This window comes from Bombina bombina, chromosome 1 (assembly GCF_027579735.1).
Source record: "Bombina bombina isolate aBomBom1 chromosome 1, aBomBom1.pri, whole genome shotgun sequence".
Classification (NCBI taxonomy): domain Eukaryota; kingdom Metazoa; phylum Chordata; class Amphibia; order Anura; family Bombinatoridae; genus Bombina; species Bombina bombina.
In genome coordinates this window covers 1,345,070,068-1,345,083,637 of record NC_069499.1, presented here as the reverse complement: position 1 = coordinate 1,345,083,637, position 13,570 = coordinate 1,345,070,068, and the positions used below count along the sequence as shown (strand labels likewise).

General features: G+C 36.2%; 1 protein-coding gene across 1 annotated transcript in view; it reads left to right on the top strand.

The window, feature by feature from the left end:
• Positions 1–13,570, top strand: part of LOC128649527 (anillin) — a 474,010-nt gene that overhangs the window by 5,123 nt on the left and 455,317 nt on the right. Inside the window, exons 3-4 of the mRNA XM_053702862.1 lie at positions 8,832–9,053; positions 10,464–10,522. Of these exons, the coding sequence (XP_053558837.1) occupies positions 8,832–9,053; positions 10,464–10,522 (281 nt within the window). The remainder of the gene's footprint in view (positions 1–8,831; positions 9,054–10,463; positions 10,523–13,570) is intronic.

The window sequence follows — 13,570 nt, the reverse complement described above, 5'->3', positions numbered from 1 at the left end:
GGGGGGGATCAGGGAGGTTGGGGGCTAAGGGGGGGGATCCTACACCCTAGCATATGTAAATATGCAAAAAAAAATTTTTATTTTTTTTAAAAAACCCTTTTATTTTAGTACTGGCAGACTTTCTGCCAGTACTTAAGATGGCGGGGACAATTGTGGGGTGGGGGAGGGAAGGGAGCTGTTTGGGAGGGATCAGGGGGTGGGATGTGTCAGGTGGGAGGCTGATCTCTACACTAAAGCTAAAATTAACCCTGCAAGCTCCCTACAAACTCCCTAATTAACCCCTTCACTGCTAGCCATCATACACGTGTGAGGCGCAGCAGGATTTAGCGGCCTTCTAATTACCAGAAAGCAACGCCAAAGTCATATATGTCTGCTATTTCTGAACAAAGGGGATCCCAGACAAGTATTTACAACCATTTGTGCCATAATTGCACAAGCTGTTTGTAAATTATTTCAGTGAGAAACCTAAAATTGTGAAAAATTTAACTTTTTTTTCAATTTGATCGCATTTGGCGGTGAAATGGTGGCATGAAATATACCAAAATGTGCCTAGATCAATACTTGGGGTTGTCTACTATACTACACTAAAGCTAAAATTAACCCTACAAGCTCCCTAAAAGCTCCCTAATTAACCCCTTAACTGCTGGGCATAATACACTTGTGGTGCGCAGTGGCATTTAGCGGCCTTCTAATTACCAAAAAGCAATGCCAAAGCCATATATGTCTGCTATTTCTGAACAAAGGGGATCCCAGAGAAGAATTTACAACCATTTATGCCATAATTGCACAAGTTGTTTGTAAATAATTTCAGTGAGAAACCAAAAGTTTGTGAAAAAATTTGTGAAAAAGTGAACGATTTTTTGTATTTGATCTCATTTGGCGGTGAAATGGTGGTATGAAATATACCAAAATTGTCCTAGATCAATACTTTGGGATGTCTACTAAAAAAAAATATATACATGTCAAGGGATATTCAGGGATTCCTGAAAGATATTAGTGTTCTAATGTAACTAGCGCTAATTTTGGAAAAAAGTGGTTTGGAAATAGCAAAGTGCTACTTGTATTTATGGCCCTATAACTTGCAAAAAAAGCAAAGAACATGTAAACATTGGGTATTTCTAAACTCAGGACAAAATTTTGAAACTATTTAGCATGGGTGTTTTTTGGTGGTTGTAGATATGTAACAGATTTTGGGGGTCAAAGTTAGAAAAAGTGTGTTTTTTTCAATTTTTCCTCATATTTTATATTTTTTTTTATAGTAAATTATAAGATATGATGAAAATAATGGTATCTTTAGAAAGTCCATTTAGTGGCGAGAAAAACGGTATATAATATGTGTGGGTACAGTAAATGAGTAAGAAGAAAATTACAGCTAAACACAAACACTGCAAAAATGTAAAAATAGCCTTGGTCCCAAACGGACAGAAAATGGGAAAAGTGCTGTTGTCATTAAGGGGTTAAAGGGACACTGAACCCAAATTTTTTTCTTTTGTAATTCAGAAAGAGCATGCAATTTTAAGCAACTTTCTAATTTACTCCTATTATCAATTTTTCTTCGTTCTCTTGCTATCATTATTTGAAAAAGAAGGCATCTAAGCTTTTTTTTTGGTTTCAGTACTCTGGACAGCACTTTTTTATTGGTGGATGAATTTATCCACCAATCGGCAAGGACAACCCAGGTTGTTCACCAAAAATGGGCCGGCATCTAAACTTACATTCTTGCATTTCAAATAACCAAGATACCAAGAGAATGAAGAAAATTTTATAATAGGAGTACATTAGAAAGTTGCTTAAAATGTCATGCTCAATCTGAATCACAAAAGAAAATTTTTGGGTACAGTGTCCCTTTAAAAAAGGATGCTAATTTTGCTTTCAACATTAAAGGGACAACACATTTTTTTTTTTTTGTATGATTCAGGTAGAGCATGTAAATTTTGTTGTATAAAATCAACTTTTTTTTTTTAATTTTTATTTTTGTTCTTTTGGATACCTAGGTAGAAACAGGAGTTTGTGGTTGCACACATGCATCATGTTATTGGCTCACCCAATGTATTCATCTAGCTCCAAGTAGTACATTTCTGCTTCTTTAACAAAGAATACCAAGGGAATGAAGCAAATTAGACAATAGAAGTAAAGTGGAATGTTGTCTAAAATTGTATTTTCTGTCAGTATAAGGAATTTGTTTTTTTATTTTTTAATGTTTTAACAATAACTTGTTATACCAACTGCAGAGAATTAAAGGTATGAGACATTGCTTATGTAGGTTTTTTTGCATACAAAATAGCTGGTTTTGTTCTTTGAAACCACAACCCATCAAAATGGGTTGAATTTGCAGTGAAATCAGATATCCTTAATTTATCATTTTCTGTACACACACATGCTTTTTTTATTGTATCTGTCTAACGAAAAGTCCAACAATTGGGTATAACAATTGAAAATTAATATTTTGTACTTGCCTCTCTCACCTCCTACTGGGAGTGTGAAGTTTCTTCTGCTGGCTATATTTACACAGGTTTTCTATAACTAATACTTAAAGGGACAGGAAACCCTATCAATATCTTTTTATGGTTCATGACGATAGACCAAACTATTTCAAATTTCTTCATTCTCTTGTTATCCTTTGCTTAAAGAACAGTATTGCACTACTGGCAGCTAGCTGAACATCTAGTTAGCCAATCACGAGAGACAAATGTGTGCAGGCCCAAATCAGCAGCTAGCTCCCACTAGTGTAGGATATGTGTGTATTTTTCAACAGGGGATACCAAGAGAACAAAGCATGTTTATTAAATAGAAGTGAATTTAAAATTACGTACTCTATCTGAATCATGCAAGTTAAGCTTTGACTTTCCTAGCCCTTATAAGTATAGAATCTTTCAGTATAGGTAGTGATACCACAGTCTAAATCGGCTATTTCAAATGCCGAAATAAAGTAAAAGGAGCTATTTGTAAGCAATTTAATACTCTCCAGCAGGCAAAATGGATGATTGGACAAATTTATTGTATTCTGTCCCTTTCAAACCTGGCTGATATGTAATTCTGTAGCAACACAACAAAAATGTCCTTTTAATTACATGGAGTTTACTTTCCCTTTAACCCTTTCATGACATAGGCAATTGTTCAAGTTCTGAACGTAAACGAAACCTTGAATTTCAGCTATATGTCTTTTCAACCATAATTTACCCCTTTCACATTAAGTGCACCCACACTAATTATATATTGTTTTTTAGAGGACAGATAGGGCTTTCTTTTGGCATAAAAGATTTATTTCTCAACTATAATTTTATATAAAAAAAATCAAAGTAAGTGTGAGAAATTAAGAAATTTGAAGCTTTCCAAATGATTTTATTGTGAATATCATCATCCTGATATATGTTACTGCAATAAAACACCCATACTTGTGTTAAGCGATGTCCCATGAGTATAACGATACCCCCCATGTACAGGTTTTCTGGAATTTACAAGGCCCAACATACGGCCTACCCATTTACATAGAAATCTGGCACATTCATTTTCTGGGCTTAAGTTGCCTTTCATACATTATAGCAGCCCAGGAATGAAAATGACCCCATCATGGCATACCATTTAAAAAAGTAGACACCCTAGGGTATTCCAAAAGGGCCATGTCACATCTTTTTGTGAAGCCCCTTAGTCACAACACCTGGCCAAATGTAGTGGTCATTTTTGTTGTATGAGTTTTTTACACAAACACTGCACTTTGGCTGTTTCTGTCATCAAGCTTTTATGTTTAACTGCTATAAAACACACATATTTGTGTTTGTCAATGTCCTACGAGTACAACAGTACCCCCCATGTACAGGTTTCACGGGGTTTACAGGAGTTACTGGGCCAAATATGGGGTCTGCCCATTTCAGTCTTTATGCATGGAAATTTGGCACCTTAATTTTCTGTGCCTATGTCCTCTTTGAGACATTATAGCAGCCCAGGAATGAAAATTACCCCATCATGGCATACCATTTTCAAAAGAAGACACCCTAGAGTATTCCAAAAGGGCCATTTCACATCTTTTTGTGAAGCCCCTTAGGCATAACATCTGGCCAAATGTAGTGCTCATTTATTTTTAATGCGTTTTTTTCACAAACACTGCCCTTTGGCTGTTTCTGTCATCAACCTTTTATGTTTTACTGCTATAAAACACACATATTAGTGTTTGTCAAGGTCCTACGAGTAAAACAGTACCCCCCATGTACAGGTTTTATGGGGTTTACAGAAGTTACAGGGCCAAATATGGGGTCTGCCCATTTCAGTTTTTATGCATGGAAATTTGGCACCTTAATTTTCTGTGCCATGTCCTCTTTGAGACATTATAGCAGCCCAGGAATGAAAATTACCCCATCATGGCATACCATTTTCAAAAGAAGACACCCTAGGGTATTCCAAAAGGCCCATGTCACATCTTTTTGTGAAGACCCTTAGTCACAACACCTGGCCAAATGTAGTGCTCCTTTTTTTTGTATGCGTTTTTTGCACAAACACTGCCCTTTGGCTGTTTCTGTCATCAACCTTTTATGTTTTGCTGCTATAAAACACACACATTAGTGTTTGTCAAGGTCCTACGAGTAAAACAGTACCCCCCATGTACAGGTTTTATGGGGTTTACAGATGTTACAGGGCCAAATATGGGATCTGCCCATTTACATAGAAAATTGGCACATTCATTTTATGGGCCTTTGTCCTCTTTGAGACATTATAGCAGCCCAGGAATGAAAATTACCCCATCGTGGCATACCATTTATAAAAGTAGACAACCCAGGGTATTGAAAAAGGACTATGTTTAGTCTTTGTTTGTAGCCACTTAGTCACAACATCTGGCCAAAGGTAATGTTCATATTTCAGTTTTAGTTTATCACAAAAACACTGCCTTTTTGCTGTTTATATCATCCTTTTATGTTTTACTGCTATAATACACCCATCTTTGTGTTCAGCGATGTCCCATGAGTACAACAATACCCCCTATGTACAGGTTTTATGTGGTTTTAGGAAGTTACAGCGCCCAATATAGGGTCTGCCAATTTGCATGGAAATTGGGCACATTGATTTTATGGACCTTTGTTGCCTTTGAGACAGTATGGCAGCGCAGGAATGAAAATTACCCCACCATGGCATACCATTTGCAAAAGTAGACAACCCAGGGTATTAAAAAAGGACTATGTTTAGTTTTTTTTTGTAGCCACTTAGTCACAAAACCTGGTCAAATTTAGTGGTCATATTTTTTTATTTGCTTTTTTTCACACAGACTTTGCATGTTTTCTATTTAGATCAACATCATTATATTTATTACTGCTATAATACACCCATATCTGTGTTCAGTGATCTCCCATGAGTGCAACAATACCCCCTATGCACAGGTTTTATGTGGTTTTAGGAAGTTACAGGGCCCAATATAGGGTCTGCATAGAAATTTGGCACATTAATTTTCTGGCCCTATGTTGCCTTTGAGACAGTATGGCAGCCCAGGAATGAAAATTACCCCCCTCATGACATACCATTTGCAAAAGTAGATAACTCAGGATATTCTAAAAGGAGTATTTTAGTTGTTTTGTATAACTTATAATGGCCTTAGAGTGGATGGGCTTAACATATAAAGGGACAGGACAAGGTCAGGGGATTTATGAAGTTAGGAATACAGAATAATAAAATAAAATAAATTAGGAACACATACAGATTGCTTTCAAATTAAAAGTTTAACTCTGTGTGATATATTTGAAAGCAATCAGTGATACAGAGGCCAGGTTGAGAGGGGCAGTCAGGGCAATGGTAACTAGAATCCCTCCTCCCTCCTTTTTTATAGCAGACTCTGCATCTTTTCTGGGGTGTTAATTTGCAGGCAGTGGGGGGGATCCTAGTGGGAAAATGCCTGCCACAGAGTCGCTCAACATTTTCAGATTGAACAGTGGGAGGATTAGGGGTCTGGTTAAACAAAATATCAGATGTTACATTTAACACAAATTCCAAAAAAGTATGTTTTCCCTGTGCCTGTTTTTTTGTACAGCACATATGCATTATATACTGCGATCTGCATAATATAAAAGGCTACTTTTTTGTACCAAGTTCTAGTTTTTCGTTGAATTAGATATGGCTGCAGGCACCGGTCAGCTAAATCTACCCCCCCATGTTTTTGTTGTACTCCACAATGCACTTTGGCTTTCGGATCTGTGCAGATATTCCCTTCACAGACACTGGCACTGTAGCTTCATCGTGCATTGTGGAGAGCATGTACACCTTTTTTTTTATCAGTGTACCGAAGGGCCAGTAGCTCATTGTGGTGTAAAGCTGACGTTGTGCCCCTACTTTTTTTTCCATATGTCAGCTTCTGGGGGAAACCTTTGCGATTTTTTTCTTGTTGTGCCACAGGCCACGGTTTCAAAATAAAACAAAAATTTTAATAGCTCTGTGCTGGTGTAAAAATTATCGAGCCACAAATGGTACCCTTTATTTAGCAGGGGTAGTAGGAGATCCCACACAATTTTCCCACTTGTGCCAACTGAATCTGGGCAGCCAGGTGGATCCAAGTGGCTATCCTTTCCCTGGTAGATGCGAAATGCCCAGGTATACCCAGTACTGCATTCACAGAGCTTATAAAATTTTACCCCATAGCGGGACCTCTTGGATGGTATATATTGCTTGAAAAGCAATCTCCCCTTAAATTTCATGAGGGACTCATCAATGCAAATGTCCTGCTCAGGTATGTAAACTTCTTTAAATTTTTGGGACAGGTGGCTTATCAGGGGCCTTAGTTTATATAACCTGTCATGCAGGGGGTCATTTTTGGGGGGGCACTTGGTATTATCATTAAAATGGAGAAACCGCAGCAATTGTTCATATCTGTCCCTCTTTATAACCCCTGGAAAAAGAGGGGTAGCCAGGATGGGGTTCTGGCTCCAGTATGAACGAATGCTGGGTTTCTTCACAATCCCCATTATTAATGTCAGGGCCCAAAACTTTTTAATCTCTGGTATGTCAGTGGGGTGCCAGCTATTTTTTCTGACATACAGAGATTGGGGATTTTTGGACAGATACTGGCTGGCATATAAATTTGTTTGAGCAACTATATGCTCAAACATGGTATCTGTCAGAATCAGGGACATATAGTTTATTGGCTCACATACTGGAATATCACTTGTGATGCCAGGAGTCTCAGTAAATTCTGGCATTTCTGGGGCAGTGAAATTTGTGGGTATCCAATTTTGGTCATTTGTGCGACGCCTCCTTTTAGGTGGCGGGCAGGGAGCACCAGCATCAGATGTATCACTCAGGGGCTCTATATCTGATGCCGTAAGGGTTGCGCTGTCATACAGAGCAGAGAGGGTGTCACTCCCTGAATCTGCGGCAAGAATGGCATAAGCCTCTTCTGCTGAATAGCGTGCCATAAGGGATTTTTTTCAGTACAAATTAACACTTCACCACCACCAATTACCACTTCACCTTCCCCAAAATCCCACTAAACCACCCCAATTACCACCTCCCAATTACCACCCACCCTATTCCCTATATATATATATATATATATATATATATATATATATATATATATATATATATATATATATATATATATATATATATATATATATATATATATATATATATATATATATATATATATATATATATATATATATTTTTTTTTTTTTTATAAACTAAAAAAAAAAAGGAACTGGGAAGGGTAGTGATTGGGAACAGCAGGGAAGGGGTTAATAATAACTAAAGATCCCCACAAATAAACTTTTGGGCACTGATCAAAGCCCTGACAGGCTGATCACTGTGATATTAGGCTGATCACAGTAGCAGCTCAGTGATCAGCAGCAAAAACAATATATATATATATATATATATATATATATATATATATATATATATTTGTAACCCCCACAAATAAACCCCCAACGCTTTTGATCAACACTGATCAAAGCCCTAACTGGATAACCAAGTTATATTAGGCTGATCACAGTAGCAGCTCTGTGATCAGCAGCAAAAAAAAAATATATATTTTGTTTGTAACTATATTTTTTTTTTTCTCCCTCTCCGCTTTCTACAGCACACACCAACACTAAACTGTCTTCCTCTCTCTCTCAGATCGCACTGAGAGCAGAGAGGAAGCGGATACACTTGTACCAGCCAATGATTCCACTCATTGGCTGCTACAGTGTTACAGGGGACAATCGATACACCCCCTCCATGCTGATTGGATCCTGGGGGAGTGCCAGAGGTGCTAGGCACATCCCCCAACCGGATCCACAACAAACAAAATATCGGAGGGGGCACAGGAGCTGAAAACCGTTATGCCGTTCTATTCCGTCATAACGGCTCTAAAGCCCAGTGTAATTATGACGGAATGGAACGGCATAACGGCGTTAAAAGGTTAACCCACTTGCAGGGAAATACCCAACAATAATTGTAAAAATTACTGCTCTTAGAAAGAAAATGTACAATTTTATGTAATACAGAAATAAATGAATACATTCATACTTTTTATTTACATTATTGTTTAATAGTATGAAATGTGGTTTTTTCTATCTATCTCCCAATAGCACATTGCTGCATCTTCAAAAAAGGATAGCAAACAAAATGACGCAAATTTGATAATAAAAGCAATCTGGAAAGTTGTTTCAAAAATTGCTTTGTCTGAATCATGAGGGGAGTTACGAGAGAGGGGCTTTTTACATATTAGATGATCCATTCGTGCCAGCCATTATTTCTTGTGGCCATATTCAGGTGGCTAATAAACTTGGATCTGCATGAGTAGTCAACTGTATGGGATAAATAAAATCTATAATAATCTATGTATTTTCTATACCTTTTTGTTTACACAGGCTCAGACTCAAGCACTGAATCACCGAGGAAGAGAAGATTCACAGTAATAGATGAAGAAGCAGAGAACTGTGATCCTTTACTGTCTTCTGGGCCTGAGTATTCTCCAAAAAGTAGATGGCATTCTCTTTTGCGTGTTGCTGAGCAGGAAATTAAGCCAGACACACCCGCTATTCCTTCTGTGAAGTCCAGAATTCAGAGACTCCATGAGATCAGTAGCAAAGGTGTCCAGTCTTGGCTTGTGTTTTAACTAAACATGTGACTAATTGAATTGCTAGCTTTTATTAAAATTGGGTAAATATTGTAACTGAGGGATTAAGACCACACATTTCTTGGGTAAAAAGTGTAAAATAGCAACTTTTTAAATTATTATAAAGGCCTGTAAACCTTCAAAATTGTCTTATGTGCTTAAGTAGGAAAAAAAAAGATTGCAGATGTCGTACTGAATACAATAAATTCTTCACCTCTTTGTTGAATCAGTGCAGTGTTCTGCTGCCTAAAGTGATGTCCAGCTAGTGATCAAAACCCACTTTTGTCTAAATACACTCCAGCATTAAAGGGATTCTAAACACAATTTTTTTTCTTTCTTTCATGATTCAAATAGAGCATGCAACTTTCTAATTCTCAACTATTATCAATTGTTCGTTCTCTTGCTATATTTATTTAAAAAGCAGGAATGTTAAGCGTAGGAGCCGGCCCATTTTAGGTTCAGCACCCTGGATAGCGCTTGCTTATTGGTGGCTACATTTAGCCAACCAATAAGCAAGCATAACCCAGGTTCTAAACCAAAAATGGGCCGGCTCCTAAGCTTTACATTCCTGCTTTTTAAATAAAGATACCAAGAGAACGAAGAACAATTGATAATGGGAGTAAATTAGAAAGTTGCTTAAAATATCTGAATCATTAAAGAAAAAAATTGGGTTTAGTATCCCTTTTAACCTAGAATAATCATGCATAATTAATAAAAATAAAATAAAAAAATAGCTTATTTACTGCTGGTGTGGATAACTCCATTATCCCTCTATCAATCCCTCCAAGTGCTTTGCGCAACAGGGAAATAAGCACTTTGCAGCTCTGGCATTACTACTCCTCCCCCACAAAGACGTTAGTCTTTTTTTATGTTTGTGTGCTGTATAAATTGGCACTGTAAGCACTATTTTGCAACATATATGCAAACTAATTAGTCACACAACTTGTAGGTGGTAGGATGCACTCCAGCCACTCGGTGGCAGTGGGAAAGGTGCGATTTTAAGAGGAAATTACTGGAAAACTAGGGAAAATAAAGTACATTGCTTTATTTTTATATGAAACACCTGATGGTAATTTTGTGTTTGATTTTACAGTTTGTGAACATTTGTATTTTTTTTTTGCCGTTTCTTTAACATTGAGGGGACTAGTAACTCTCTCTCTCTCCCTCTGGGTTCTAGCCGCTTTTAACCCCTGACTAGGAAACCATAGTGATATTTTTCCACCCCTACGTGTTTGTATGTTTAAACAGGATGTAAGACCGTTTTATTTGATGGGATAAACTCTGTCTCTCCATCAACAGACCTTTTATTCTAAGTTAACCCAAATATATAGGAGAGCTGTGCAGGTCGTAAACTGCTACATTTAAAATGTATTATTTGTTACAGATCTTCTACTTGGTTCAGATGGGGATTCTTACTCTGTGGGAGACAAATCCTGGACAGAGGTATATATTTTTATTTTTTATTGAAGTTTTAAGGCATCGCATTGCAAACATAAGAGCAGCGTAGTACTGTATAGAAGCAAATTGGTCAGTTTTACTACTATAACTGCACAATATTCTCCTATGAGAGACTATATTCTACTTCCTAAACCATTGAGAAAAGGTAGGTACCGTCACACTTGAGGTTGGGGTTAATCTCTTTGCACAGTGGAACATGAGATAACGAAGCTTCATATGAGATGATCAAGGGAATATTGCAATTTATAGAACACAAGCATAAACCGAACTTAACATCAACATTTTTTGCATAATTAACAAGTGCATTATAAAAAGACAATGATTTAACACCTACTCTAAATTTCAAATAAGCAGTAGATTATTTTTTTAATTTTTGTCAAATTTATTTTTTCTCCTATTTTCCGGCCCCCTGCATCATGTGACAGACATCAGCCAATCACAGGCTCGTATATGTATTGCCTATGAGCTTGTGCACATGCCCAGTAGGATCTTTGGATTTATATAAATAGATTTTGGATTTATACCTGTAGTATTTAATTCATATTAACACTTAGAAAATAAATAAAATGTCCATTTCTGATTTTTATTATGCACCATCTAGCAATTTATGTAGAAGATGTGTAGGTATAAACTGCAGAATAATGGATAAAATAAGTGAATATACAATTGTGGGTAAAAGAGTTAAAGGGCCACTAAACCCAAAATCTTTCTTTCATGATTCAGATAGAGAATAGAAATTTAAACATTACAATTTACTTCCATTATTTATTTTGCTTCATTTTTTTTAAATATCCTTTAGTTGAAGAAAAAAGCAATGCACATGGTGAGCCAATCACACGAGGCTTCTATGTGCAGCAACCAATCAGCAGCTAGTGAGCATATCTAGATATGCTTTTCATCAAAGAATATCAAGAGAATAAAACAAATTTAGATAATATAAGTAAATTAGAAAGATGTTTAAAATTGCATTCTCTTTTTAAATCATAAAAGAAAAAATGTGGGTGGCATGTCCCTTTTAATTATTACTGCTCAAGTGATATTTTGCATGCAACCTGCTGTCCATATTCCAGAAAGGCAAGTGCTGACAGTGACCGCTCCAAAGCTTGCAGCATAGTCATGCATGTGGCTTAGAAACAATACACTGGTTAAAATTATAACTGAATTGCACTGCTAAGTTATTTAAAAAAAAAAAAAAAATATATTGCAGCAGTGATAGTATTTGCAATATACAGCTGTGCTTTTCAAAGTCTACTTATGTGCTATTAAATGCAGGAATTTAATTTTAATGTTGTGCGTGCGCTTTTTGTTAACTGTTTATCGTCATTGCTGCAGTGCTAAAATTAATTGAAGCAGTAACCTTATGTTATCAGAAGCTAGGTCCCCTGTTTGTGTTTTTTTTTTTTTTTTTTTTTTTTTTTTTTTTTTAACTTCACCTGTAGTTGCTGTTTGTGTGTGAGATTTCATTAGCCAGCCCTGTAAATCCATTTAAAGGAACAGTAAAGATTGAGATTATATATTGTTTTTTTTTATATGTATTAAAACAATTTTACAATATGTTTTCATTTATTTTTGCCCCCCTTAAAGGGACAGTAAACCTTAAAAATAATGTTATATAATTCTGCACATAGTGCAGAATTATATAACATTATATTAGCCAAACATTTATAAAACATAATATACCCTATTCATTTTTTTAAACCCCCCCCCCCCCCCGCTGTTTTACAGACCTGTACTCTGCTGAGTGGGTCTGTTATATTTACTCAGCTCATCGGGCCAGCTGTATAGTCACAGCCTGGCCTGACCGCGCCATAAGACTAAGTGCAGCTCGCTCCTGCTCTGTCAGACAGCAGGAGCGAGCTGCACTTAGTGCTATGGCGAGGTCGGGCCGGGCTGTGACTATACAGCTGGCCCGATGAGCTGAGTAAATATAACAGACCCGCTCAGCAGAGTACAGAGAGCAGGTCTGTAAAACAGCGTTTTTTAAAAAAAATTAATAGGGTATATTATGTTTTATAAATGTTTGGCTAATATAATGTTATATAATTCTGCACTATGTGCAAAATTTTATCTAACATTATTTTTAAAGTTTACTGATACTTTAAATTCAATTTAGCTCTGAAATTTTTGTTGTTGTTGTTGCAATTCTTGGAGATGGAGGCTAACCCCGCTACAGATCTGTCCCTAATCAGCTGTTAACAACTTCAAAACAATGCATTTTATACCAACATTATGACTGTGGCTAGCCTTCTAGTCTGCAGGCTAAAACATAGATTGGCTGCTCCATATTAGGCAATTAGTGAGTGGAGTTTGGCTACTGAAAAACAATTCCAGTAAAAAAAGTTAAGAATTTGTTTTAAAATTGTTTAGACTTGGCTGATATGATCTATAGCAACACAACATAAATGTCTTGTAATTACAAGGTGTTTACTGTCCCTTTTTTTTTACTTTTTTTTTTTTTTTTATCTAAACTACTTTCTCTATATTGCTCTAATCATCTCTATTAATTTGTCCAGAAAGTATTTAAAATGTAACTGCCTCATCTGGTAAAACACTCCGGAATTGTTTTTCCTATTTAAAGGGATAACCTGGAATAAAAAGCTTCATCTTTTTTAAAAAAAATTTAAATTTTTTTTGTGTGTGATATACTATTTTTTTTTTTTTTTTTTCTTTCTTTTGCCCTCTGGACAAGGTACACATATTCACGTGTGACTCATTTTCTCCCTTTAAACAATTTGAAACACTTGGCTGATAGCTATAATTATACACTTTACAATGAAATATCTAGATATTCCTGTAGTTCTACTTGATGCTTTTTAGAGTTAGGAGAAGGGACAGTACCATTAGGAATTTCAGAGCCTTCTTTTTTTTTTTTTTTTTTTTTTTTTTTTATATTGCCTGCATTTTCTTTCTTTCTGGCAGTATCTTCGTACATTCGTGGAATTTTGTTTTGCACATAAATACTCTCACTCACTTTTACATTATGGAAAGGATCATTTGGTATTCCTAAAACTGCTGTTCTCTTTTTCAATGTTA